This window comes from Colletotrichum scovillei, assembly GCF_011075155.1.
Source record: "Colletotrichum scovillei strain TJNH1 chromosome Unknown Contig00007, whole genome shotgun sequence".
Taxonomy (NCBI): domain Eukaryota; kingdom Fungi; phylum Ascomycota; class Sordariomycetes; order Glomerellales; family Glomerellaceae; genus Colletotrichum; species Colletotrichum scovillei.
Genome location: NW_023336265.1, coordinates 1,707,371 through 1,734,153, shown reverse-complemented (window position 1 = coordinate 1,734,153; position 26,783 = coordinate 1,707,371). Strand labels below are relative to the sequence as shown.

Here is a 26,783-nt window from a genome sequence, read left to right as displayed (position 1 = left end):
CGCTTTTGTTTGCGGAAGTTCCATAGACCGCAGGTATCAAAGAACCAGATGGTCTGAGTCTAAATGTGAGCTGCACTTCAGAGTAGAAGGGGACGATGCCTCCAAGCCAATGAAAGGAAGGATCATGTTATTTATGGTGTCTAATGTGGTCTTAGTTTGTCAGAACATATCGATACCTGGGTTTACCATCGACCATGTCCAAAACTGCCTGGTTGGCCTCCTTCATTGGGCGTGTCTCAACCCAGACCTTGACTCCCTTCGCGGCCACAAGGTCAAACATTTCTCGGATTTCCCCAGGACTGCCAATGACTGATCCAGTCAAATGCACTCGGGTTCTGATCAGGGCAAAAGCGCTCAGTGGCACCGGCTCCTCGGGAGCACCAACTTGAACAAATGTACCTCCACGTGAGAGAAGGCCAAGGTACTGGGCCAGAGGCATCTATCGTTGCGTGAGCTTCCACACAAGTACCAAAGTTTTCACGGAGGGAGCGACATCAACGTACCTTGGGAGACGCGACCGTAGAAATGATCACGTCGAGGGTGCGGGCATTCTTCGTGGCCCAGTCCTCATCTTCAGCTGTGGCGATGAAATCGGTTGCACCAAGCTGCGTAGCATCTTGCTTCTTATCAGACTTTCTGGAAATAGCCACCACCTTGTCTGCGCCTAGAGCCTTCGCGAACAAGACTGCGCAATGGCCGAGGCCACCGACGCCAATGACACCGACTCTCTTGCCGGGCCCGACGTTGTAGCGCTTCAAGGGTGAGAAAACCGTGACACCGCCACAGAGCATGGGAGCAGCTTGCTCGGGAGCAATTCCCTTGGGAATCTTGATCACGAAGTAACTCGGACAGCGATGGTACAGCGCATATCCGCCCTGTGTCTGACTGCCGTTGCGATGCAGGCTGTTATAGGTGTTGACGCGCTTAGTGCAGTAGTTCTCCTCGCCGACTTCGCACGCATCGCAGGGCCCGTCGCGCGAAAGGCACGAGTCGGATTGCGCGCCTACGCCGACGATGTCTCCAACTTTGATGCCGCCTTCTGCCTGAGATCCGACACGGACGGCTACACCCACGATTTCATGGCCGACGACGGCAGGAAATCTGGTGGCACCCTAAACGTCACAGTCAGCACGCTAGCCAATCGAGGCTCGGAGTACATGCAGAATGGCAGACGCCGCATGAGTGTGCGACATACCCAGCCAGCCCGCAGAGTGTGAATGTCAGAGCCGCAAATGCCCGAGTGAGTGATTTTGATATCAACGTCCGTCTCCTCCCAGACTTTCGGCTCGTACTCTCGCCAGACCATCTTGCCGTCCACCGAAGAGGGGTCGTCCGCCACCCATCCCTCGAATTTGTAGTCGGTAGCCATCTTGAAAATAAAGTGCGGCGATGCTGTTCAAGGTCGAGCGTGAAGGGCTACAATGATTTACCCAAGGTCACTAAGAATTCTTTATATCTAAACCAGATTCCTTTCAAAGAAAGGCCGGGCAAGATGTGTTTGTCAGTAGACAGATTAGCGGCAACGCTATCCGTTTTGCCGAGGTGTTTCGGGCGGAGAACATGACGAAATACAAAAGTTTCCTAACTACCGGAGTAGAAACGGAGTTAGCGGGAACTCGGAAGTGGCACTGATAGTGTGCGGGATGCCAAATCAACATTCTTTATCTGAAGATTAGCTTGTATCGGCCACAATCCCGTCAAAGTCTGGTCCACTTTGCTCCCACCTCGCTCCCACGTAGTCCATCCGTCAGCAGACTGCAGATGGGGGCGCGTCTTCCGATAAGATGGAAACGCGGCAGAAGGGTCGCGGGACGCGGGGTCATCGGCGTGAACTCGGAGTGGAGTAATTACCCCACTACATCCAAAGAGGCTACGATTCCCCGAGATTGACTTGGCTCAGTCTTTGACTCCGAACATTGCCTTCAAAGCTGAGTGCTGCAGTGAACGTCTACTAGATCTTGCACAGTCAATCTCGCGGTCTCCCAGTTTCGTGGAACTTCCTACTCTACCTTGATCGTGTCTTGTGTTAAGAGTTACCGGCATCAATGCCTTGTTGGTTTTGCAAAGAAACCATGTCCAAATTGACGTCGCGTAACGATTTAGCGGTGCGAAAAGCCATAATGGAGGATTTTCATATTTAGATCCTTGGTCCCGAGATTTATGTTAACGAAGTATTATTTACTCAGTATTGAACTGCAACAGCGCTTGTTGGGCAAGCCGCATCTTGCTTCACTCCCATCCTCTCATCAAGGTCCGCCCAGCCTCCAATTTCAGGAACAGTCTGATCACTTCGGCCATCTCCTGCTGAAGGACTCCTCACCCCAACAGTTTTTGCGAAAAAGAGATTGATGTGCTTGTGTCCTTGGCAGCCACGAACAATTGGCTTTTGGTCCAATGCTTACTTCGCTATCAGACGCAAGTAAATGATGACGGCAATGCTGGATCGCCACCAACATAGTGCTGAACTTGCGGGTACATGCAGATGTCTCTCGTCATGTGCTTGCCATAAGCGTTGAGCCCCTCAACCCGCAGTGTGACCGGTGGAATTCCCTTTTCAACCCAATCGATCAGCGCGGACAGTGTGTTCCGCGGAGCAAGACCGTTTGAGATACTATGATCAGCGCCAAGAGCGAGGAACATGCGAAAGTATTCGTGGGCATTAGGATCCTTCTCGAGGACTCTGTCTGTGTAATCGACGGTACCGTTGACTGGGATAATCTGGTCCGCCGTCCCATGCCAGCTGAGTAGCTTCCCTCCAGCCTTGCGAAACCTGCTCAAGTCGGGGTCGGAAGTGCCGGTGATTGATTCGTACTCGTTCCGTGACGCGACGAAAAGATCATCCCATTGGCTGTGACCAAGGGCTTGAAGGTCAAGGTTGGCGTTTTTGGCCACAAAGTATTGTGCGTACGACTCGGCGATGGACAACCTAACCGGCGTGCATTTCTCCCCTTCGCCATCACACGACGTATGGAGAGCACCAAACTGCCACATTTTCGCATCTCTCCCATATCCGTACCATTGAAACTCTCCGGTCACGCTTCGTGGCCCAATCCAAGCAGCATTCGCCGCCTCTGCTGCTTCGGGAGTGAACGACGCGTCTTTCCCTCCGCAGTCAAACGCTTGGCCGACGAGAGTACTGGCATTGAAGAAGCACCGAGAGGGCATGGAAATGATTCCATCCTCGACGCCATCAAGCCCGTCGCACGATTTCATAGCCGCAGCAGTGATGGCTTCGAACTCGCAAGGCCGAGGGTAGACGCCCTTCTCATCCATGACTCTATGAGCCCACAGAGGAGACCATTGGAACTTGTCCCAGTTTATGGCAGGACAGAAGCCCAGAATCCCATCAAAATCGTTTGGATAGCGCTGGGCTAGCATGTAAGCCTGTCTTCCGCCGGTTGAACCGCCATAAAAGTACGAGTACTTGGGAGGAGTGCTGTAGAAAGCCTCCGTCAAGGTTTTTCCGATCGTGGCCATATCGTGTAAGGCGACATGCGAAAAGTCGAGGAAAAGTGGCCAATTGATGTTTCCAGGACTGGTGAAAGCCCAGGACATAACATCACCTGATGCGTCGTCAAGTTTACTCGAGTGGCCACCATCAGTTGTGCTGACGGCGAATCCTACCTCCAAAGAAGGCATCATCGTAATCCCGCCCACTTCGATTCCCCCCGTGACCCATCCGCCGCCTCCGTTTCCCTGAAATCTCCCGTTCCAATTTTCCATCGGAAGAAAAGTGGTAACCTCGATCTCATCGTTCCAGCCGGGATGGGTGTAGATCACTGTGATATTACAAAAGTTTAGGCCATGAATCGCCCGACCAAACCGAAATCTTGGGTGAGGATTGTACGTGAAGTTCAGTTGTTCAGCCGCAGTAAGTGAAACGATTTGAATGCCATCAAGCTTAGGATGTTGCACACTGGCAGTTTCGCATGCGTTGTTTGCGCCTAAGGCAACCTGAGTGAGGCCGGGGTCTGCCCATTGAGCAAGTATGGTTGTAACCAGAAAGCCACAGATCCAGCTGTGGATGGAGACGATACTGAATACCATTTCGCGGGTCGAACCAATGCCTACTTGATCTGATTGATCAAAAGGCTAGCATATAATTCTAGTGAATGAGATTGAGAACCTCATGACTTCCGAGTGGGTTTTCCATTAGATATGGGCCTTGCAGCTTCAATCAACGGAGACTCAATTCGTCCGGTGCTTCTGATCCTAGCAATGATTTACGCGAACACACCAATTACATAGAGCAAACGGTTTGGAAAATATGACCTTGCGGTCAAAGTGCATGATGTTGCCATTGTGTGATTGGTTCGGTCTCGCAAGTGTCGTGAGGAGAACAGTTTATACGAGTACCGGCCGTCACACCACTCTTTTGCGTATTCATTGTTGCTTCCTCCTCTCTGTATCAGCCTAGACAACTCGAAGAAAAGATACAGGAATAGGGCAGATTTAGGTTTCTTCTGCTCAACACTGTCAGGGGATTTGAGGGGTAACATAAAGGCCCATCAGACGACTGAGGCGCCCATGCCCCAAACAGCACCGGCATCGGGTTCTTGGAAGAGTCCGAAAGTTATTATCCAGGAAGGAGATGGGCGAGGCTTCTTGCTGCTCTGGTATTCGAGCATCGAAGTATAAGGTAGAGAATGCCTTGAGGTTCGATATTAGGCTTTGCTGGAGTGCATATCAACTTGTTGAGGCGAAGCACACAATTTCGTTCTTGAAGCTAAACATCAAAACGCATACTTTGAATCACCATTAGAGAATCCCGTCACCCTGATTGCGTCGTAAACCGGTTATTGAACTCGGCGTGGCCTGTTATTCCATGTACTAGGTAGATAGTCAACATAGCTGTTTACATATGACTTTCACTGTTGTCGCACTGCCACCAAGATGTCTTTTGTCTATTTGCCGCACATCGTACCCCACACTGAGCAGAGGCTCTATTAGATCAGGTACCTGCGACCCTACTTCCCAGCCTTCCCACGAAATTCGTCTTCAATTCTCAAGTGAATGTTTCGCTGCAGGATTCAAGTCTTGTGGCTCTGACCAGTGCCCTGGGAAGCTCGAGCTCACCAATAGTGCCAACAACTAAAGGTGGCTGTCGCTGCTCCGAAGGGATGGGTCCCGGGACTTCCCCTTTCGGCTGGTACCGAGTGGGACATGCCGAATACGGCGCCCCGACGAACATCGGCCCCACCCCGGATATCCGTCAATCTCAAGGCATACCAAAAGCATCTGTCTTCGTCACATCGTAAGCTAGATTGGAATGATTACTGAGTTTGTGAGATGACACTCGCGAGCCTCTACTGTTCTACTATCTCACCGGATCAAATCTAGAAAGAACAACCGTGCTATCTTATAGACAGCAAAAGTTGAAATGTGCGGCATCTCAGCTTGTCTCACACTTCCTCCAGGCCACCATTTTCATACCGAGGCCCTGAATGGATATGCCAGCGGACTAAGTGGACTTACCAATCAGTATGAGGATGGTAAGAGAGGATGCTTACAGAATCTCAAAGATCAATTGAGAAGCAGCCTCGATGCCATAGGCCATCGGGGCCCAGACGCACAGGGGGTGTGGGCAAGTGAAGAAGGCTTTGTGGGTTAGTACTGATGCACAGAATGCATGCTCCTCCATGAGCTGACCGAAAACCACTGCAGGTATGGGTCATTGCCGCTTGGCTATCAATGACTTGACTCCTGATGGCAATCAACCTATCCACAGTGACGATGACGCTGTTCATGCAGTGGTCAATGGCGAGATCTACGACCACGATCGCATCCGAGAAGAGTGTAGAGCAAAAGGCTACGTTTTCAAGGGACACAGTGACAGTGAAGTGATTCTTGCGTTATATAAGGCTTTTGGAGCACCTCGGTTCCTGGAGCATCTCCGAGGAGAATTCGCTTTCGTACTTTACGACGAGACAGCGGGAAAAGTCATCTTGGCGAGAGATCGATTCGGTATCAAGCCATTACTGTGGACTATCGTCTGCCAGACTGATGGTGGTACCAGGCTTTTGGTCGCCCCAGAAGCAAAGGCTTTCCGACCTTTGGGGTGGAAGCCGCAGTGGGATGTCAGTGCGATCGTGGATGGTGGATGGATGCAAGACGGGAGGTCATTATTCAAGGGAGTCAAGAAACTGCCCCCGGGGCACTGGATGGAAATAACGAAAGACGGCGTGATGCAGATACATCAGTACTGGGATGCTGATTATAAAGACAAAGTAACTGGCGCCCCCGATCCTCTTGAGGATATTCAGCTAACAACTTTTTAGACAGAGGGAGAGACCCGGAGCGTCGATGAGATGGTCCAGGGTCTGCGAGACAAATTGACAGAATCAATTCGCCTTCGCTTGAGAGCGGATGTTCCGATTGGCATTTATCTCTCTGGTGGTATCGACTCGTCTCTAGTTGCCGGGATAGTAACGCACCTGGTACGAGATGAGGGTATCAAAATTGGCAATAAAGACGCGACAAGCCGGGTCAGCTGTTTCACGATCCAATTCCCCAAGGAATCTGGATTTGACGAAAGCGGTAAGGAAGTTCTCGTTGCTCAAGTAAAGGTCACGCCTCTCATCGAACTTTTCTAGATATTGCTGAGCGAACAGCAGAGCATCTCGGCGTCCAGATTTTAAAAAAGCAGATCGACGAAAATGAGTTGGCCAAGAACTTTGCTGACTGCGCTTATCACTGCGAGCATCACCACTTCGACCTCAACTGTGTCGGAAAGTTTGCTCTCTCGACTTTGCCGAATGCAAATGGAGTCAAAGTTGTGTTAACCGGGGAGGGTGCCGACGAACACTTTGCCGGATATGCATTCTTCCCTCCAGATCTGCTTCGCGAGCCCGACCTTTCCATGCCAGACTCGCCGCTGGTTGCCGACTCGCAGCTCAGAGAAAACATGCAAAGATCCACCGAGCGGGATATCAAGATGCTCATTCCCCGGGCCGGCGCTTTTGAGCACGGTTGGGAGGCATCAGCAGCCATCCAAAAGGTTAACAACACCATTCTTCCCCCATGCATCCTGGCATGGCATCCTACCCTTGACTTGTTCGCCCCCTGGGTGCGGGAGGATAAGCGATGGGCCAAACTTGACTGCAAGGATGTCATAGTGAAGTCCTTCAAGCCGGCGACATTGCAAAAGATGCAGAGGAAGTGGCACCCGCTACATACAGCCCAGTACATATACAGCAAGGGCCCGCTACCGAATATCCTGCTAAGCTGTCTCGGTGACTTGACCGAGATGTCACATAGTGTAGAGGCCAGAACACCATTCCTCGACCACAAGCTAACAGAATACGTCAACAACTTACCGCCAAGTCTCAAGATGGCTTACACACCCGATAAGATACCCCCTGAGCGACACCAAGGTCCTTGGTGGGAAGGTATCGGCATCGCGTCACAGGCCTTGACCGAGAAGTGGATCCTTCGAGAGGCAGCTAAACCATTCATTCTCAAGGAGTTGTATGAGCGGCAAAAGCATCCGTTCACGGCCCCTATCAAGTGGCCTAGGGGCGGTCCGCTTCACAACATGCTTCTAAATACCCTGACTAGAGAGAGAGTGGAGAATCTCGGCTTCGTGGATTATGATGTGGTAGAGAATGCGCTTGATCGTGGCTTTGGTGAGAAGGCAGATGTCAAAGCTTTCAGGATTCTGCTTTTTGTTGCAGCTTGGGTAACAATAGGTGAACGTTTGGGAACCCCAAAAGCTTGCCTACAAGAATGGTGTTAGTATTCGGCTGGCCTGAGATGACACCGCAGGACTTCCCGGTCAATATTAGAAATATCAAAAGCGATGCGAGAGCGTATCAAGTGCAGCACCGAGCGTTTGCTTTGATAGAGTAACCCAGAAACTGTAATCTCAGAACCCCAGCATCAGCCCTGAGCTGGAATAGGCCTGGCCTCAGCGTCAACATCACAGGGCAGAACTTATCTCCCTGCACGGACAGACGAACAGAGCTTAATCAAGCTTGCGAAAGTCAAAACAACTACTTGTGACCTTGATATGGTGTTCTAATAGCAGGTTTATTAACATTGAATTATTCCCCTCAACAGCTACATGGACACCAGCAGGCCAACACTCTAGCTGTCACCTTCGCTGAGAACCCGATGCAGTAGACCCCTCGAAAACACCTTGAGATATTTACGAGAACTCGTAGTAGACGTGATCCCACTTTCCACCATTGTCGACCTTGATCTGGATAAGCTGCTTGTTGATAGAAAAGTCCGCAATCGAACCTCTGATTGCCGAAGAGAAGATCGTCGTTCCGAGTCTCTCCCAGCACCACTTGCGGTTTGCGTTCGTCTCTTTGCTGGAAATCTCGAAGGATGCAGTAGGTCTCAGGCCAATCTTGGTACGGCACTCGCCCAGGGCTTTGTTCATGTCGTCGTTCTCAATCTGGTAGCCCAAGACCTCCTTCAGCTCTGAGGGCTGAAGGCCAGTCATCTTCCAGCATTCCTTGAGAACATGTCGCATCTTGAGGCGGGGCGTGGTGGTGTCGAATCCGTTCATGGCCTTAATGACAGTCAAGCGCTTGGACACCTTGTTAACGAGCAGAGTATCAACAGGTGAGATGTTGCCCTCCTCATCCCGAGCAGTGTAGCCGTCCGCGTAAACAGAGAAAGCCCATCGGTTGCCAGTCTCATCAGCTTCGGCATCAACGGCGTAAGCACGGTTTCCCTGCATGGGAATCAGTCAATTGGTTCTAAAGCAAATGCTTGCCGAAATACTTACAGCGAATGGTCGGACAGGTTGGCCAGAGATCTATCGCGCAGGATTAGTTTAGTAAGATGATTGCCCGGTCGAGGATGGAGATCTTTTGTCTTGGGGCAACATACTAGGGTCACAATGGAGCCCAGCGCCAAAAGAATGGCAGGGAAATGACTGGAAAGCATTTTGATAAGCGAGCGTAATACAAATTAAGCAAATGAGTGTCGGTTGCGCGATGGCAGGCTGTACGTAGAGGCGAATTAAAGAGCTGGATTCTTGGTATCTACTATACGGAGATACTTGTTCAATGAGACGGTATATATCCTCATTCTCCGAGCTTGATCACCACAAAGAGTTGTCGGGCACACCGAAACCTTAATCAACCTGTTCCTTGAGGAATAGGAGAATATAGTGGGGCAAGTCTTGGTCACAGAAAATTGAAGAGCTTGAGTTGTTTATGCGCGTAGACTAATGGTGGGTTGTCAACTCGGAACTCGCTTGCTGAATCGCTTGATGTGAGCTATCACTTCGACTTCAATATTCCGATCCCTTTGCACATTCTCTTGCAGTCAGTTGCCAGTTGCATTTAGTTGCGAGAGAAAGAGCGCTTTGGGTCGTCGTGGATCTTAGCAAGTGGGACATTGAATGCACTGAGTCAGGCCAATTCACTATATTTGGCACGATGTTGTAGATCCTTGGCATGGAAGAGACGGGACGAACATGTCCCAACTGCGTTGTGAACCGCAAACTCTATTTATATGAACTATCATGTTTAATTAACTGGTCCAGTTGCAGACTCAACGAGTCAACTGTTGTCAAGCAGTGTTCGGTTTCTTCGATGCCAAAACGCTATCTTGTTTGCAAAGATCAAGAAACCGACAGCTCCTTTGCTGGGGGTAGTTGAGTAGGCTATATGATCCAGCTCTCTCCCCCCAGCCTAGGCTTGAAAGAATCAACATCACTTGGCTCTAGTCTTTCGTTAACATCATAGCCACTGATTATGCGTCACTCGTTTTTCTCGTCTTTGCTTAGCCTAGCCACGCTGGCGGCTGGCGCAGTCCTGTCACCACGAGAGAAGGACGTTTCCTTGAATAATCAGTGGAAGAACCACGACCAAATTGCATCTTTCCAGCAGCAAACGGCCGATGGCACTCCGGGCGACATCGAACTTCGTTTCAAGCCTTGGCTGAACGACGGTAGCGGCTGTTTCCCGTATGCAGCTGTGGATAAAGATGGCTTTCACGGGTACGTGTCCTCTCAACTTCTCTTCCGTTGGCTTCGTTCTCATCGGTCCTCTCCTCAGGCGCGGCCTCAAACCTACGGGAAAGAGTGGAGGTGATTGTCGAGACTCTGCAAAGGGTCAAATCTACTCCCGATTTGGAACCTCGAATCGGCGGCCGGCCGTTCTCTACTCGTGGTATCTTCCCAAGATCCAGACCAACACCGAGAACCACAGGCATTGGTACCTCGCTACCGTGGTCTGGCTACACACTGAAACATGCAATGCCGCTGCTGGCAACTACGACATCGCGGGCATCAGCTATTCCACCGGTACGGAGACATACGATAAAGGCCTTACCTCGTCGACGATATTTGCCTCTGGAGACAGCGGAACGGGCGCTACTAATACGCACGCCATCGTGGGTTACGACGGCCAGGTCAACGTCTTCCCTTCGGCAAACAATGCTCAGTACGGACTCAGCCCGCCGCTGATTAGCTGGAACAAGCTGTCGCCTGCGGCCACGTCACAGTTCAATGCCTTCCGCTACGAACATGCTCGCTGTCCGTTCAACGATGCCAACATTCAAGCCTCTCTTGACGCTGCTTACAACGCGGACTTTTACGCCAATCTTCCGGCCGAGCCTGAAGCGAACTGCGGGATTGTTGCGGACCCCACTACGCCTTCAACGCCAGAGGCTTCCTCCACGGGCGTATCAAGCGACCCGAATACCGACCCTGTGGAAGATGGACCAGAGGTTCCGATCTCTTCCTTCCCTGCGGATCCCACTTACACACCAACCCCTTACAAGAGGTAGTAGGACTACAAACTTCTTCGTAGTGGATTTTGTTATTGTTTATAGGCAGATCAATAGTAATACAAGTAAGCTTCACAGGCTTCCAGTCTGTTCCTCCATGATGTGTGTCTTTTGCAGCTGCGTACTTTGCGAATGACGGGTAATAGTAGTACATCCATCCAGTCAACTTCGACTCATGAGCGAAATACACTTTGCTCTCGAATTGGCAAAATGTTGTCTCGAGAATTCAAGGACACAATCGCGTAAATGACTAGGCACCTTGGGGTATAATTCAGATAAACACTTACTTATGTTTCGATACGTGATATGTCCTTAAATCGGCGTGCACTGGATGCATATGTAACAAGGTAGGGGATGGCAGCCCTGAGAAGAGATCGCGCGCTAGAAGAAGTCCTAGGTGAAGCGCTAAAGTTGGATCCAATAGCGCGTAGGCCCCTAATCCGAATACCAGAGCCCCTTAAGGCCTCTGATTTGTTACGATGTCGCAATTCTAACATAAGTAATGTTGGATGTTCACATGAAGCTGTCTACGTGTTTGTAGAAATTCTCAGCCACTGCATACGACTTTTCCGCTACGCGTAGGAGGAGCAACTCACAGGCACCTATGCCTACATGGGGCAGCGGCAACGTAATGTCCTCGCGAATGTAGCTCTACTGGGATTCTCGGGCGGGCAGCCATCAATGAGACAGTCAGACGGCGACGCCTTTGCCAGCAATCGCTCAGTACCTACAAATCTCCTTAATGGTCAGAAGCCACTGACACATGTATCAACGACTGAAAGTGACTATGATTGTTTTGAAGAGCCGGACATTCGCAACGAGCCACGACTTCTGCGAACAGGTTTCGCTTCGCCATGCATCGCGAAAAATGGTCGACTGATGTCGGGTTATGAGTATTATGCCGGTTGATCATCGGATATAGCCATGCTGTCATCCATTCATGACATCAGTGACCTGCTTCTTTAGGCAAGTTTAACAGTTGGACAAAAAAGTGTGGATCGCTTTGCCATACAGCTTGGCAGAGAGAGACATCGACGTTGTCTGCTGCACCGTGCTAGTACATATATGTAGATTGACTTCTTTGTAGTGAGCAAAATTGCGCGCTCAATGCCAAAAACACAGACGCGATCAATTAGTAATCCGACTTCAACAATGTCGAGAGATGTGTTTGAGACTTTGAGTTGCAGGTGCCATTGTGGAGTCTACCCGCGGAGTATCGGCTTTGGCGTTGCGCCAATTCCCCCAAGCCCATCCTCCAATATCGCCGGGCTTAATTGCGACGGTGCCCCGCACCACGGTCATGACATAAATACCTTGGCCATCAGAAGCTCATAACTTGTGAAGCCAGAAATTCCATGTGGACAACTTGGGCTCATCACGACGTACGAATTCACCTTGCTTAGTATCACGTTGCAACTTCCACCTCAGCAAAAGTCTTCTCACCTTCATCATGTCCACCATCAAAGTTGGTGTTGTGGGCTATGGCTTCGCCGCCAAGAACTTTCACCTGCCCTTCATCACCGCCAATAATGACTACCAAGTGATCGCCATCCTTCAACGAGCAGAGGCTCCCAAAGACCTGTCTTCGGCGGCGCCTGGCTCCCACTGCAAAGTCGACTTCCCCAATATCAGGCACTATCGCACAGAGGAGGAGTTCTTCGCTGATCCTGACACGCAACTTATTGTTGTCGCAACACATACCGACACCCATGCTTCGTTTGCTGAGAAAGCCTTGCGAGCTGGAAAACATGGTATGTCTTGACCCATAGCCCAGGCTCTCCGCAGCATGATGTTGAATCTGACTGTCGCACACAGCAATTGCGGACAAGCCATTTGCGAGATCGTCAGAGGAGGCAGATCGTGTCATTGAGCTTGCAGAGAGCAAGGGCCTGATTCTCTCATGTTTCCAAAACCGGAGATGGGTAAGTGACTTTTCATTCATGATTTTTCTTCTCCTGTTATGTGTCCGCGCAGTTGCTAAAAGAAAATCAGGATGGCGATTTCCAGACGTTGAGAAAACTCATCAAAGAGGATGCGTTGGGAGATATCAAAGAGGCAGAAATACACTATGACTTCGAGTCGCCTCCTTGGCTCTCTGGAATGACGAAAAAAGAGTACACCCCTGGCGATGGCATGGCCTTTGGTCTGGGTAAGCATTTCTTAGATCTTCCGCTCGACTCTGATCATCTTTGTCTGACTGCAACCTTGCATCCTCACAGGAACTCACAGTATTGACCAGGCTGTCACACTGTTTGGTCGTCCCAAGTCCGTGACAGGCTTCTTCAGAGCTCAAAGAGGCATTGAGAGCGAGGTTGAGGACTCTTTCACAATTATCCTACAGTATGAAGGGCTTCAAAAAGACCTCCTCGTCACTGTGAAGACATCAGTCACCACGCCCATGTCGCAACAGTTGAAGCACTTCATTCGAGGCACCAAGGGCTCTTGGCTCAAGGTAAGTCTGCTTCTAAAGTTGCAACAAGATCCACAAGGAGAGTTTGATTAACTAATCAATTCTCGCAGTTCCAACAAAGAAGCACATGCCCTCAAGAGGAGCAAATCGCAGAGGGTCGCAAGCCATTGGAGCCTGGCTTCGGCGAAGAGCCTGCGGAGGTTTATGGTACCTTGACGACATACAAGGAGTTCAGCAATGACCAGAAGTTCGATGAGGCGACGAAGAAGTATGTTGGGCGAGTCCCAACCATCACGGGGCGGTGGCTAGGCATTTATGAGAACCTCGCGGATGCCATCAACGGTAAAGCCGAGTTGGAGGTCAAGGCGAGGCAGTCTCGAGATGCGATCAGGATTATCGAACTCGCAAGGGAATCTCACAACTCTGGAGCGACTGTTGCATGGAAGTGAAGCTATCAGCCAGTGACTCAATCTCTGGGTGTATCATAAGCACATAATTCTTGTATTGACGACACTCGGGTAACTGTACTGTTTTGAAATGGGGGGCACTTCGTCGAACCATGAGTGCATTGGCTTCAAGTCATGGCATTAGAGAATGAAAATGAGTTCAGTTCTAGGACTTGAAATCGTCCAGCATTGGGAATCCTCACATGCAGCAACCAATCGCGTGGAATTTGACAGATGATCGGCCGTCTTGACTCCGGGCACCGGCTTCCGAGCTTCTCCGCGGAGGCTCACGGTGTTCCACACCAGGTTGTATAATGGGGGCAGACACCAATCGCAGAGTTATACCAGGATTATTGACGGCAGAATTCGGCTCCGGAGAGCCCGCTCGAGGTCTTGGGCGATCACGTAACTGAAGCCCTGGTTGGCCAAAGTAGGAAATCGTAAGCACCCTGTATTGCCTCTTTTACGGATCTGGGGTAATTAATACGCGTATACCCCGCGTTTGGCGGGGTGCACGATCTGTACTCGATTGTCATGTAATGTAACCCTGAGCTCTTTGCGGGCATAATATCCACGGGGGCATTGTATCTGGAAAGCGAGGTAGAGCTTTTGCTGGCTGGCTACTCGATCCGTCAAGTCGAACCACTCGATTGATGCAAAAAGGATTGTATGTGGGCAGCAATCACCTCCCAGTGCAGTCATGATGGTCTTCGATCTGATGCTTGATCGGCTCAAGTTACCCATAGAGCAGCTCTACTGTTCACAACCTGATTTCTTAGCCCTAAAAGAGTATTGGTATCCCTCGGAGTGGGGGATCGTATATGGTCTAAGGTTATATTTAACCTTACTTGCCTCGAAGACACAGACTCGCTCAACGTGAAGACCTTGGATCGAAACAAGCACTCAAATACCAGCAGTTTGTTGCAAGACTTAGACCTGAACTTGTTCTCGCATTAGGCCAGTCTCTTCAGTATGACGCCCGCACGGAAGCAGTCACTCTGGCTGACTTACCTGTTCTTCTCCATCTTTGCATCTCTGGTCTTTGCCAGCACACAATGCGAGTCCTCTCGATACAAACACAAGCACCGTGTCTTTGTCCTCACCGACATGAGCAATGAACCAGACGACCAGATGAGCCTCGTCCGTTTCCTTACCTATGCAAATGAGTTAGACATCCAAGGCATTGCGGCGATAACTTCGACCTGGCTGCGAAACCGTACGGATGCCGACACTATCCAGGAGGTTATCCGAGGGTATGGCGAGGTGGTCGACAACTTCAACAGCAATGTACCTGCCGATGCTACTTATCCCTCCGCCGAAGGCCTCTTGGGCAAGGTGTCCAGTGGCCACGCGGTTTATGGTCTTGCGTCCCTCAATCAGAACAACTTGAGCAGCGCAGCTGTGGCCCTAGTCCAAGCCGCAGACAAATCGAGCGACACTGATCCGCTATGGGTGTCAGTCTGGGGCGGAGCAGCTGTTCTGGCTGAAGCTCTTCAACACGTTTCGTCAACGCGCGATGCTGATGCTGTCAGCAGATTCGTTGACACTCTCCGAGTCTACTCAATCTCAGACCAAGATGATGCCGGACCTTGGATTCGCGATCGGTTCCCCAAATTGTTCTACATTGTCTCTCTTCATGGCTGGAACGAATACACGCAGCCAACTTGGATCGGCATCTCGGGAGAAGAGTATCGCCACTTTGATAAAGGCGGCCCAAACACGGAGATTGTCTCCAACGATTGGCTCCAGAAGCATATCCGTATCGGACCTCTAGGCTCGCACTACCTCAACTGGACTTTCATCATGGAGGGCGACACCCCTGCCTTTTTGTCCCTCGTCCAAAATGGACTTGGAGATATTGACAATCCCCAGTGGGGTGGATGGGGTGGCCGATACTCATTGCTGGACACATCTACAGCCGATGGGGGCCGCAGGTTGTACAGCGATACTGCGGACTTTGTCCGTGGCGCGAATGGGGAGGCGTTCTCAAGCAAATACGCGACCATTTGGCGATGGAGAGAGGATTTCCAGCACGATTTTGCTTCCCGGATGCAGTGGACTGTCAATGGAAAATTTGGCGAAAATAACCACCAGCCGATCGCGGTTGTCAATGGCTCATGTGGGCCGTCAAGTCTCGAAGTTGAGTACCAGTTTGGTGAAAGCCTAGTCTTGGATGCGGCCGAGAGCTGGGATCCAGACTCCGATGCCCTGTCATTTGAATGGTTTCATTATCGCGAAGCGTCTGGTAGAGACTTGGAAGGGTTTACTATTCCCTTGGTCAGTCAGAACATGGATATCGCAAACTTAACTGCAGATGGCAGTGTCGTGAGCGTTGAGCCACTCAAGAATCAGGCAAGTCTTTATCCGTGTTATGACATTTCGAAGTCTTTCATCAAAAGAACGTCTGAGTCGAATGCTGACCTTGAATTTATAGACGATGCATCTCATACTCTCTGTCCGGGACACTAGAGATATGCCTCTGGTGACCTACAGAAGGATCATTCTGCAGCCCTCTGCGTAGGCCACCCTCTCTAGTTAGACGAGAGATGGCCTATGCAGCTTTAGTTACTCGGTCACGTCATCTGAGTGCAGTTTCACTGATCAAGAATACATTCATGTAAATTGGCAGCTGAAACAAATAGCAAGACAATCCCCGAGCTTTCAAGTCCACGTATAATATACATGCCGTGGCCTTGCAACCAGCGTAACTTTGCCTTCGTCTTCACAGATTAGTACTCGGTGATTGCTGCTATGTGGCTCCCGACTCAGTGGCCGAGCGCTGGCATTACGAGGCAGTGCTAAGTGTTGGGCCGGACTGGTCATGGAGTAGAGGGCTAAGCCGAAGGATCCCCCACTCAATCATCTGGGATGGTTTCGGATGATACTGAAAGATCTTGCGAAATACACACTTCTGCATACGCACATGGATTTCAAACCACCTGCCACACATAACTCTTGTTCTATAGCTGTCGCTCTATACCCTCGTTCACGCAGTCACAACGGAGAACTGTGTATTCTCACGGTAGACTCGCTGCGATGACAAAAGTCAAGCGTGGCCAACGCAAAAGAGCTTGGGCCCCTAAATCCAGGAATGGGTGCGCTGTGTGCAAGTCCGTTATTCTTTCCGCCCCCTCCGTTACACTCAGCGCTCACATGCTTGCAGGAGTTAGTCGATGAGCATGACCTATGATTTCGGTGCTTGAAGGTCTAACCTCTGTGTTCTAGAGCGAAAGGTCAAATGCGATGAAAAGCTGCCCAGCTGCACAAACTGTGAGTGATCCGAAGGCTATCTACATCTTCCAAGTATCCCGGCCTAAACATAGCAGGTCTCAATGCTGGGTTCAAATGTCACCGTTCGTTCCCTAGCGACGCACATAATGTGGTGGTCCCAAAACACCTCGAAGTCCCCATCAGGCGAAATCCCAGCGCCCTCAACCCACTGGCGCTCAACGAACAAGAGGGGAGAGCATACCAGTTCTTCCAAATTATTGGCGCCCCAACTCTTTCGAGCGGCTTCGAATGCGAGTTTTGGGGGAAGCTCGTTTTGCAGCTTGCCAACGCCGACAACGCCATCTTCCACACGACCGTTGCTTTGGGGCTTCTACTAGAGGACATGCACAACTGGCCCATCTCATGGCCAGTGCCTCGAACAGCCCCGCCGACCGAACGGACGGCGATGGCCCTCCGGCATTACCAGACAGCGCTGCAGCAGCTTTTTGTCCCTCTTATTAGGAAGGATTCAGCAAGTATCATCTCACTTGCGTCTGCTGTGGTATTTTCGTGTATTGAGGTGAGGGATCTGTCGCAATTGCACATGTGTTGATGAACTATGTGTGATAAAATAATTCTGACATTTCTGCAGACACTGTGTGGCAATGCCCATAACGCCATGAAGTTGACCTCGTTAGGGACAAGCATCTTGACGCAGCTTGAAGTTCCCGGCTCATTCCCTGCAAACTCCCAAAGCCTCGCGCCGTTTGTATCCGTATTTGTACGGCTGGACTCTTACACAAAGGAGGTTCGTAACCCGGAATCAGTAGTGTCCGATTCAGCAGGAAAGTCTCTGACAATCGCGCAGCTTCTCCAAACTGAGGATCACACACAACCCAAGCCGCCCCCTTTCAGACATGTGAGGCCATGTCCATCGGTATTCAGCAATCTCAGAGAAGCCAACAGACATCTCGAAACTTTGGAAAACCTCTGCCTTTTCGCAGTGGAGCAACAAGGGGCCCCACGGGATGTCCAAAGCGTGCAGTCTCGGACTTCCTGCCAGAGCTTGTATCAGGAATGGCTAAAGGCCTTCAACGCCAGCTCCATCTCCACGGACGATGGGAATTCCCTCGCACTCCTACACATTAGGCGACTAGACGTCTTCTTAACTCTTCATGGCCCAGATGATACTGGTCATCAGTCTGATTGGGATTACTTTCTTCCAGAATTCATCGAGATACTCACATATGCGGCGTCAGCAGTGGCTGTTTCAAACACCAGCGCATCCCATTGGCTACATACATCCTTTGTCCTAGGCGGCGGCTTCATCATGCCCCTATGCAGACTTGCTCTGCGATGTCGACACCCAAGAACAAGAAGAGCCGCAATACACATACTACGCGGCGCCCGTCGTCGGGACGGCCTGCTAGAAGGGAAGCTAGCCGCGCGGGTCCTGAGGCACATCGTGGACATTGAAGAAGATGGCTTAGGCGACGTTACCGAGTGCCGTGATATTCCTGAGGCAGCTCGGGTCGCTGGAGTATTGGTCAAGTTTCCGGGAGGAAAGGGGAGGGCGAAACTGACGTATTCTCGAGCTGCTGGCCCGAAAGACGAGCGGGCATTGGTTGAAGAGGAGCTTGAGGGAGGGTCGCAGTTCGAAGGGGATCAAGACTTGCCTTGATTGCTAGAGGAGAATCCCATCAATCTCTCGGCAGATTTCTCAAAAGAACTTGAGGCATTGACATGCAGCCAATGACCAATCGACCGACGGTACAAGTCCAAAAACGTGCGTTGCAAGGATTCTCCCTGACTAGGAGCAAGCTAAATGCCCATGTCGACAGGGACCGTACGATAGAGCCAATCAGACATTTTGGATTCATCTCTATGTGGACCTGGCTGACGCTTTGCCCCTCACGCCGACTACGGCTTCGAACGATCTCAGGGAGGAAAACGACTTCGGACAGCATCTTCAGTATTCGGAAGTTACAACATCTTCGTCGGAAGCGCCCCACGAGCTCACGGATGCACCGAGACTCCCGATATTCAAAGGCGGGACCCGAATTTGAGGCAATGGACTCGATTAATTTCAAGAGACGGTACTCTAAGGCTGGGTTCTGGTCATGAGCGCCCCATTGGACCTCTCGTACGGCTCAGTTGGAGTCTCCTAGCTTACTTGATGCTGTATGTCGAAGATTTCCGGAGCTGATGCTCATCTTTCTCTCGTGATGTCATTGCGGTGCAGACTTGAACACCGATGGGCTCGGTCGAAGATCTCCGGAAGAGCTCGAGAAGAAAAGTTATAAACCGAAGCTACGCTCAAACTCGTATTATTTCTTCAACAAATTGATACCATAACTTCTGCTCTTTGCTCTTGGGAACAGCTGCCCATTAATTTGTCCATAATGAGACTTCCAAACGCTCGTTCTTCGCCTTCGTCGTGGCTCACCGCCGTCGTCCTCCTAGGCACCGTGTATCCAGCATCATCTTTCGCTCAAAACACCACGACTGGCGCCGAAATCGTCCAAGGATCCCTCCGAATCTACGGCAATGACTCTTACCCCATCATTCAGCGACGACCTCTCCCCCTCGATGCCGCCCGCGCTCGCTACCCTGGGTTCAAGCAGGAGAATCTGACGCTCAAAGCCGGCACCATCCGCCGAGACGGCGCACTCACTCTGCCGTGCGATATCCTATTCGAGCGGGATGTTCCCGTCACCCTCCGCGACGGCATTACGGTCTACACTGATATCTTCCGTCCCACGACCGGGAATGCTACCGTCCCAAGCATCATCGCATGGAGTCCCTACGGCAAAGAAATCGGCGGCCAGTGGCTCGATGACGTTGAAGGTCGATCAGGCGTGAAGCTGTCCTCAGTCTCTGAGTTGCAGAAGTTTGAGGGTCCGGATCCAGCCTACTGGGTGTGCAAGGGTTACTCGATTCTCAACCCAGACAACCGCGGTGCCTACTCTTCCGAAGGCAACATCACATACTGGGGTCGCCAGCTTGGTGAGGACGGCTATGATTTTGTCGAGTGGGCTGCAGAGCAGGCGTGGAGCTCGGGCAAGGTCGCCTTCTCGGGAAACTCATGGCTGGCCGTGTCGCAATGGTTCATTGCTGCCGAGCATCCTCCTCACTTGACGGCAATCGCGCCGTGGGAGGGCCTCACGGATCTGTACCGCGATACTGCCGTGAAAGGTGGAATTCCGGCACCCGGGTTCCAGGAGTCGATTCTCACTACCTTTGCCGGAAAGGAATTCGTTGAAGATGTTCCCCGCATACTACTCTCCGAGGGGCTCATTACACCGTACTGGGAAGACAAGATTGCATCTCTTGAGAAAATCAAGGTTCCGGCGTACATCGTGGCAAGCTACACCAACCTTCTGCACACCCATGGTTCGTTTGAAGCATTCCGGCGCATTGCTTCGGACGAGAAGTGGCTCAGAGTGCACAACACGCAAGAATGGACCGATTATTACACCTCAGAACATGTGGCCGATCTGCAGAAGTTCTTTGACTTCTATCTCAAGGGCGAAGACAATGGATGGCAATCTACTCCCCGCGTCCGCCTCGCTGTTCTTGATCCCGGATCCGAGGATACTCTGGATCGCGTCGTCGCAGATTGGCCAGTCCCGGGTCTCCAGTCAAAGACTCTTTACCTGCAGCCCAACAACTCCCTTGGCGAGGCCTCTCTATCCAACGGGGCCACCCTCAGCTACAACAGTAGCTTAGCTTCCGGTGTTACGCTCAACTATCGGATTCCCGAGAACATGGAATTGATTGGGTACTCAAAGCTCCGTCTCTGGGTGTCCTCCCCTGATTCTACCGACATGGATATCTCCATCTCCGTGCAGAAGCTTTCCTCCAACGGGACCGCATTTCCTAGCACTGGTAGCGAGAGTTCCAGCACTATCGGTCCAACTGGAGCCCTCCGCCTTTCGCACCGTGAACTGGACACCAATCGCTCCACGGACCTCGAACCCTTCTTACTGCACACCTCGGAGAAGCTGCTGTCGCCAGGCGAGATTGTGCCAGTGGACATCCCTCTCTGGCCCGTCGCCCTCAGGTTCCATGCCGGTGAGCTGCTCAGCTTGAACATTGCCCCGGCCTCCATCACCCCCACGCAGGCCGATATCGGGTTTGGCACGGCAATCGTGCCTGTGCCTTCTACCGGAGGCACCTTTGAACCCGGACAGAATGCTTCGTTGATTGAGTTGGGAGGCGCGATGGACTCCAATCCGGCTTTCGTGAATGAGCAAAGGGTTGAGACGCCTGTGAGCCGTAATAAGGGCATGCACTTCATCCATGTGGGCGGGAAGTATGACAGCTTTCTATTGTTTCCAGTCAACAGCACTATCAAGACGACAGAAAGTTGCTAGTAGGCCAGCAGATACCTCTATCTTAGTTGTGACAACCGGGAAATGAGTAACTCATAGAATTTCCTGTTGTACCCTTCATAAGTACTTAGTACTTGTAGCATATTTGGTCGTCTGAAAACGGGCTAGAAAGTTATGGAATACAAATACCATCATCCGATAGACGCATTTGATATACGTTGAGAACCTAAATAACAACAGCGGATCAAGGAGATATTTTCTGAAACCTGACGAAGGAGATTTGATCAAGTTGAATTGGCAGCCTTCATGTTCCTGATTTACTTTCAGTTGGAAGATTCGTGCCTCGTTTACATGAAAACTGGGAAACGCAAAACCAAATGTGACGTGGCAAACATTCGACTGGTATCATCCACGATGGAACTTCTTACTTGAACGTTTTACCCCTCGACAAGTGACGAACGCCCGCGTGCAAACGCAGATCTAGACATGGATGAATCTTGGGCAGAGGTCACCGATCATATCAACCTTGATTAGTCTCAGAGCTGAAATAACGAATACTTTCAAAGCTATACAATTATCTCAATCTTCCTTAGTCTGAAAGAAGCGAGGCCACACTCCTTCACATATTATGTTTGTGGGCTTGCGATCGAGGTGGTTCCTTCATCATGCAGCTTGGGCCATGGCAAGAACTCCAGCCCAGGTCTCCTTTACAGTAGCCGAGATCTGACTTGCCGGAAGTGAAAAGCCGTAGGTTCCTCTGTCTCTAAGCTCAATGGTGTATGTGTACTTGGACTTGGCAACGCCGTGAACGTAGTCGGTGCTATCGCCTGTGGTCGCGTACAGAGCACGGCAGGCATTGCCAATAGTGTAGCTGGTGCCGGAAACGCCACGGATAGCGGTCGCACCGCGCTGAGCCATGCTTTGCAGCGCAGCGTCATCGGGAGCGACATAGTTGCAATCATATCCATAAGCTATGTATAGCCATTTGAGTTAGAGCTGCGCTCTCACATGATCAATCGGGACGATGGACTTACGCCAAAGGATGTACTGTCCGTAGGAGTGGACATCGAGGTAGAGGGTGATACCCCTGCTAGCAGACAAAGTGTCGATCTGCGCCTTGAGACCCTTGATTTCTGGGGTATCGGCGGCGGCAGCCCCCTTGTAAGTCTCGGCGCAGGGGCTTGTCGAAGCACCTCCGGTTAGCTCCCACTTGTACGGCCAGTTACGGTTGGGGTCGCGGCCGACGCAGGAACTGCCGGTGTTGGTCTGGCGATTTTTGCGCCAAAGACGGTCAGTGGACTGAGTGTAAACAAAGCCTGGAAGAATAGTAAGAATGATTTTGTTCTTCGTTTAGAGACAAGGTTCTGCAGGGGCGCTTACCATCTGGGTTCACCACAGGAGTGATGTACCAGTCAAACTTATCAACCACGGCCTTGATGGCGGAGTCTGTTGCGTACTTGGTCAAAAGTTGCCAAGCCACATACTCTGTAGTCTGACATGATGTGTTGATTAGAATTACTCAGATTGCAGTGGATACTTGCAGATATTGTGGTTATTACTCACCATCGTGCTGATCCACTCGCGAGCGTGAACGGTGCCGTGGAGAACAACAGCCGGCTTGGACCCTTTGCCGCCGCTTCCCCAGATATGAATGCCGGTGAGCGCTCGACCTTGGAAAGATGAGCCCGTGGTAGTGATTTCAGATTGGCCGGGAAAGCTGCTCTGAAGGTCTCTCAGGAAAGTCAAGTGGTCGGCATAGCTGTGATAAGCAGTGAACCAGGTTTCGCTGGGGACTGATGGATCGATGAGTATGAGGTGAGATCAGTTCGTGGTCATGATTCATAGACTTACCAGCATAAACCGTTGCCATATCTTCATCCGCAAAAGCAGCACCGACATCCTCGAGGAGAATCGTGGTGTTCACAGCCAGCTGGCTGATGGCGTCGATATTGTCGGGAGATACAACGACATCGAGCTGTCCCTTGGCGCCGGGGTTCAATATCGTCGCAGCTAACTCGTCAATCTGGTCGGCCAAGTCCTCGGAGCCCTCGGGGAGAGTGATGCGGAGACCCTTGAAGCCAGTATAGTCGACCTTCGCAGATCTGGGAACAGTCGCGCCCAGAGCCACAGGAACCAGGGCAACAGCTGAAATGAGCGACGCCTTCATGGTGAAATAATGTACAAATAGTGATGAGGCAGTGAGAGGCTTGGCGTGGACGAATCGAAACTTGGCGAAGCGTGCGAAGTTGAGAGCCTCATTTATAAGTTCGAGAAGCAAGAACCATGAGCGGCTCGTGAAGGTCGCTTAAACACTTGCAGCTTCCCCTCTTCTAGCAGACTGGAATATGCCTCGCAAAACAATGTCATGGCAATATCAAAAAGGGAGGTGATAGTCTGACTGAGGAAGGACGTATTGGACTGGTATGACATCGACAGCTGCCAAGGCGGAAGATCTCAAGGCTTGGCACAGCGCCTTCCCGGATGAAGAAGTTGCAAAGCGTCTTGGTATGGGAAACCACGCGCGATGAGGGAGGCACGATTAAGCATCGTAGTTGCTTTTGCCGCCGAGGTGAGTTGCACGGGAGTTGAACATGAGCAAGAAGGTAAGACCGTCGAATGTGAATGAGGGAATAGCGGCACGCAAAAGACGGCGGGTGCCAACCAACACTCTTTCTTCGAGACATGCTGACAACGAACATGTTACAAATACCTTCCTATTCGTCTCGCTTTACCACAAAATTCCAGGCCGGTGGCAGAAAAGTAATTTCGTTGACTTCACATGAGTAATTACCTAGACCACAAAGAGGCTTGATGGGAGTAAGCAGACTGCTTGCACGTGTGTTTCGTGAAACCAACCAATTTGTTGTCGCAACGTTATGGTGTATACGTATCATAAGAAATGAAATAGATGTAAGTACTCGACGTCATTCTCAGAGGTATTTAAAACGTCGAGCAACAAGAAGAGACAGCAGAGCGAAAGCAGTTATGCTGCCCAGGATTCCAAAGAACGCGTTAAGGTTGTCAGTATCCTTCCAAGGGACCTTGACGTTCATGCCGAAAAGACCACACACAACATTGAGAGGAACAATAACAGTGGCGATGACCGTCACTCGACTCAAAAAGTCGTTCGTCCGGTTACCCATATCGATGTTGTCAATCGAGAGCTGCGCCAGGTAGTTGCTGTGTGATCGTGAGAGCATGGTGTCGAAGTGGACAAGGCTGTGCATCATCGTTACCGCGTGATCTTGGATGTCGCCAAGGTAAAGGGCAATGTCCATATGTGGCGTGACATCGAAATCCTCAGTGCATCTCTTGGTGAAAGCACGAAGCACGTCTGCCTTCCCGCCGAGCAGGCGCATGAGACTCATCACGTTCTTTCTGGTGTATCCGATCCTCCGAAGAAAGGCTTGGTTATCATCTACTCGAGTGATGAACACCTGGTCTTCGATCGCATCGGCCTCGCGTTCGATCTCGTTGATCGCTGGTCCAAAAGAGTCCACAATGTCGTCACTGCGCTAGTGTTAGATGAGGTTTATTACATGAAGCAACCTCCTGGAGGGACATCTGAGGCGGCTTTGACTTACATCAACGCGTAGCAGATCCAGTCGCTGCTGAGAGAAACTTGCTCCTTCAATTGCGAAATCCGGAATCGAACCCTCGATGCATGCGAGTTTGCAGTGAAGCTGAAGCTCAGTATCCCCTCTCTAAAGACTACCGCGTAAACGTTGAACGGATGGTAGTCTTTCTCATTATCTTCCTCGACGACGATGAACGACCTGAAGCAGGCGAAGTAGTACAGCGGAAAGAGTTCTATCTTTTCGCGACTCTCTTGGTGTATGATATCCTCGATGGTAAGTGGGTGGATCCCAAACGCTTTGCAAATCGTCCAGACCTCGCTGCCAGTCGGGTTGTTCATGTTAAGCCACCAGACACCATCGGCCTCCGCCTCGGGCATCTCGAACAGAGACCTGATGCTCTCGCCTGGGAGGACGAGGTCGCCGAATTCCGCTGCATGGATCGTGGATTCCAAGGCCGAGGAGAAGTAGTTGAAGCGGCTTTGCTCAATGTGTTGGCTTGCCCTCGGGAGCGGTTGCTGGGGTGCTGTCGCCTCCTTCTCTCCCGCGATGAAAGCTGCTTGGGATGCAACATCGATGAAGTCTCCATCGGAGGTAAACATGCGCGTAGCGGTAGGGATGGAACTATCCGGAAGATTGACAAAGTCGGAACTGCCAAACTGGTCGCGACTCTCAGCGTCAATCAGTGTCTCCAAATAGTCAAAGTCGATGTGGAGCCCTTCTTTTTGGACGTTGTCGAGCTTGGTGTCCTCGGCCTCGGGAGATGAGTTGGGTTTCGGCACGGGCGAAGAGCCACCGTGTTCGAGAGCCTTGCGACTGTGGAAGCTACGACTGATACTCTTCGGATAGTGTTGAGATGCTTGGAGGCCACAGTCGTCGCTACTCTCAACCTCGGCCTGAGGTCTGCGCGAAGAGGCCCTCGGATCGTGCGCTTCGACGTCCTGTCCTCTGCGGCGCGCATTGGCAAATGCCTTGACGGAATTGGGCGGCGACGTCGTGCGCCTCGACTCGATGGTAGGACGTCTGCTCAGAGGCCGCATAGTCGGGGATTCGAACATGGCCATGTTTGCTACGTCACGGGCCGTCCCTCGTTCGGGTTCTCTCCCTCGAGGACTCGAGATGCTTTCCACATGTCGAGAGCCTCCGTTGGGACTCAACAGGGTTGCATCTTCGAGTCCCCGGATGGACTTGTTATCTTCCTTCTGCGACATGACGTTATGTTCTCTCTTCTTGGATGTGATTGAAGGCCAAAGAGGTAATGGTGCCGAGCCGAGGGTCTGAATCTTGTCCAATATGTTCCTTCACCGTACGTTCGAGTGGTGTGCTCGTAGGTATCCCTCCTTCGTACGTTTTGCCATATCCTGGCAGATGTTTGGATCAGTGTAATGATGTGATCGAACTGACTTTAGGTCGTGAGATCTGGCGAAAGCGGTGACCATTCCAATAGTTTGAGGAAAAGTCCGTGATGAGTGCTGTGCTGTGACGATGTTGGTCGTTCTTGGGAGTCGGAGAATGGAAGAGCCACCGAAAACACCGATTCAATGACGATTCGTGTTTGAGAATGGGATGAGGACAAGGACGGGCATTATGAAGGTTTCTGAGACTACTCGGCTACTTTAGGTAGAGAAACTAAGAGAATGCCCGGCGCCCAGCCGAGGTGACAGGTTCTGAGCGACATCATGGGCACCGCCTCACACAGGCGGAGTCATAACAAAACTTTCCCCATGGGGCGGCCTCTTTCTCCTCTGCGGTATTAATGTCCAGCTTTCACTGCCGGACGAACTTCCTTATCTACCTGAGAAACCCGGAAGCTGTAATCATGCATACTCAAAAGCCGCAAGTCTCGAGGATTTTGCGATTCTTTGAGAAAATTAGGGACAGCAATTAATTTGTTGCCGTCATAGCCGCTCTCGCATGCGACGTAGAACTCATCCAAAGTTTTTGACGCAGGCCTTCGCGCCACACAGCCCCAAACCTCCCAAGCTCGATTAGGAACAGACATCAAATGCCTCATACTGGATTGGGCTACGAGCGGGCGCTTCGGCCCCCGGGAGCGTTG

General features: G+C 51.2%; 11 protein-coding genes across 11 annotated transcripts; 6 read left to right on the top strand and 5 right to left on the bottom strand.

Moving 5' to 3' along the window:
* Positions 1-151: 151 nt before the first annotated feature.
* On the bottom strand, positions 152-1,547 carry HER10_EVM0013242 (subtilisin Carlsberg; the record flags this gene model as incomplete). The annotated part of the gene is made up of 3 exons (XM_035482606.1): positions 1,196-1,547; positions 504-1,112; positions 152-439 (listed from the first exon to the last, which is right to left on the bottom strand). The coding sequence occupies exons 1-3, from the start codon at positions 1,367-1,369 to the stop codon at positions 152-154; spliced, it is 1,071 nt and encodes a 356-aa protein (XP_035331975.1). The 5' UTR covers positions 1,370-1,547.
* Positions 1,548-2,409: 862 nt separating this feature from the next.
* On the bottom strand, positions 2,410-4,047 carry HER10_EVM0005286 (feruloyl esterase b; the record flags this gene model as incomplete). The annotated part of the gene is made up of 1 exon (XM_035474908.1): positions 2,410-4,047. The coding sequence occupies one exon, from the start codon at positions 4,045-4,047 to the stop codon at positions 2,410-2,412; it is 1,638 nt and encodes a 545-aa protein (XP_035331466.1).
* A 1,333-nt stretch (positions 4,048-5,380) lies between these two features.
* Positions 5,381-7,735, top strand: HER10_EVM0000825 (asparagine synthase; the record flags this gene model as incomplete). The annotated part of the gene is made up of 4 exons (XM_035470593.1): positions 5,381-5,606; positions 5,665-6,227; positions 6,279-6,537; positions 6,594-7,735. The coding sequence occupies 4 exons, from the start codon at positions 5,381-5,383 to the stop codon at positions 7,733-7,735; spliced, it is 2,190 nt and encodes a 729-aa protein (XP_035331177.1).
* Positions 7,736-8,146: 411 nt separating this feature from the next.
* Positions 8,147-8,898, bottom strand: HER10_EVM0009404 (uncharacterized protein; the record flags this gene model as incomplete). Its single annotated transcript, XM_035478892.1, has 3 exons — positions 8,147-8,683; positions 8,738-8,767; positions 8,842-8,898. The coding sequence occupies 3 exons, from the start codon at positions 8,896-8,898 to the stop codon at positions 8,147-8,149; spliced, it is 624 nt and encodes a 207-aa protein (XP_035331720.1).
* Positions 8,899-9,713: 815 nt separating this feature from the next.
* Positions 9,714-10,749, top strand: HER10_EVM0008249 (necrosis inducing protein; the record flags this gene model as incomplete). Its single annotated transcript, XM_035477779.1, has 2 exons — positions 9,714-9,958; positions 10,017-10,749. The coding sequence occupies 2 exons, from the start codon at positions 9,714-9,716 to the stop codon at positions 10,747-10,749; spliced, it is 978 nt and encodes a 325-aa protein (XP_035331654.1).
* A 1,335-nt stretch (positions 10,750-12,084) lies between these two features.
* HER10_EVM0006401 (oxidoreductase) lies at positions 12,085-13,705 on the top strand. The gene is made up of 5 exons (XM_035475986.1): positions 12,085-12,500; positions 12,565-12,671; positions 12,742-12,898; positions 12,969-13,201; positions 13,270-13,705. The coding sequence occupies exons 1-5, from the start codon at positions 12,200-12,202 to the stop codon at positions 13,606-13,608; spliced, it is 1,137 nt and encodes a 378-aa protein (XP_035331528.1). The 5' UTR covers positions 12,085-12,199; the 3' UTR covers positions 13,609-13,705.
* An 872-nt stretch (positions 13,706-14,577) lies between these two features.
* HER10_EVM0011348 (uncharacterized protein) lies at positions 14,578-16,126 on the top strand (the record flags this gene model as incomplete). The annotated part of the gene is made up of 2 exons (XM_035480781.1): positions 14,578-15,957; positions 16,040-16,126. 2 exons carry the CDS (start codon positions 14,578-14,580, stop codon positions 16,124-16,126), a joined length of 1,467 nt encoding a protein of 488 aa, XP_035331848.1.
* Positions 16,127-16,696: 570 nt separating this feature from the next.
* Positions 16,697-18,496, top strand: HER10_EVM0001495 (uncharacterized protein; the record flags this gene model as incomplete). Its single annotated transcript, XM_035471240.1, has 5 exons — positions 16,697-16,715; positions 16,831-16,875; positions 16,932-17,395; positions 17,468-17,623; positions 17,684-18,496. 5 exons carry the CDS (start codon positions 16,697-16,699, stop codon positions 18,494-18,496), a joined length of 1,497 nt encoding a protein of 498 aa, XP_035331218.1.
* A 721-nt stretch (positions 18,497-19,217) lies between these two features.
* HER10_EVM0012173 (hydrolase CocE/NonD family protein) lies at positions 19,218-21,191 on the top strand (the record flags this gene model as incomplete). Its single annotated transcript, XM_035481574.1, has 1 exon — positions 19,218-21,191. One exon carries the CDS (start codon positions 19,218-19,220, stop codon positions 21,189-21,191), a length of 1,974 nt encoding a protein of 657 aa, XP_035331906.1.
* Positions 21,192-21,812: 621 nt separating this feature from the next.
* HER10_EVM0010623 (zinc carboxypeptidase) lies at positions 21,813-23,316 on the bottom strand (the record flags this gene model as incomplete). The annotated part of the gene is made up of 5 exons (XM_035480076.1): positions 21,813-22,120; positions 22,184-22,465; positions 22,530-22,641; positions 22,713-22,942; positions 23,001-23,316. 5 exons carry the CDS (start codon positions 23,314-23,316, stop codon positions 21,813-21,815), a joined length of 1,248 nt encoding a protein of 415 aa, XP_035331809.1.
* A 72-nt stretch (positions 23,317-23,388) lies between these two features.
* Positions 23,389-26,455, bottom strand: HER10_EVM0012026 (CorA-like Mg2+ transporter). The gene is made up of 2 exons (XM_035481430.1): positions 24,734-26,455; positions 23,389-24,659 (listed from the first exon to the last, which is right to left on the bottom strand). The coding sequence occupies exons 1-2, from the start codon at positions 25,933-25,935 to the stop codon at positions 24,080-24,082; spliced, it is 1,782 nt and encodes a 593-aa protein (XP_035331894.1). The 5' UTR covers positions 25,936-26,455; the 3' UTR covers positions 23,389-24,079.
* Between the last annotated feature and the right edge of the window lie 328 nt (positions 26,456-26,783).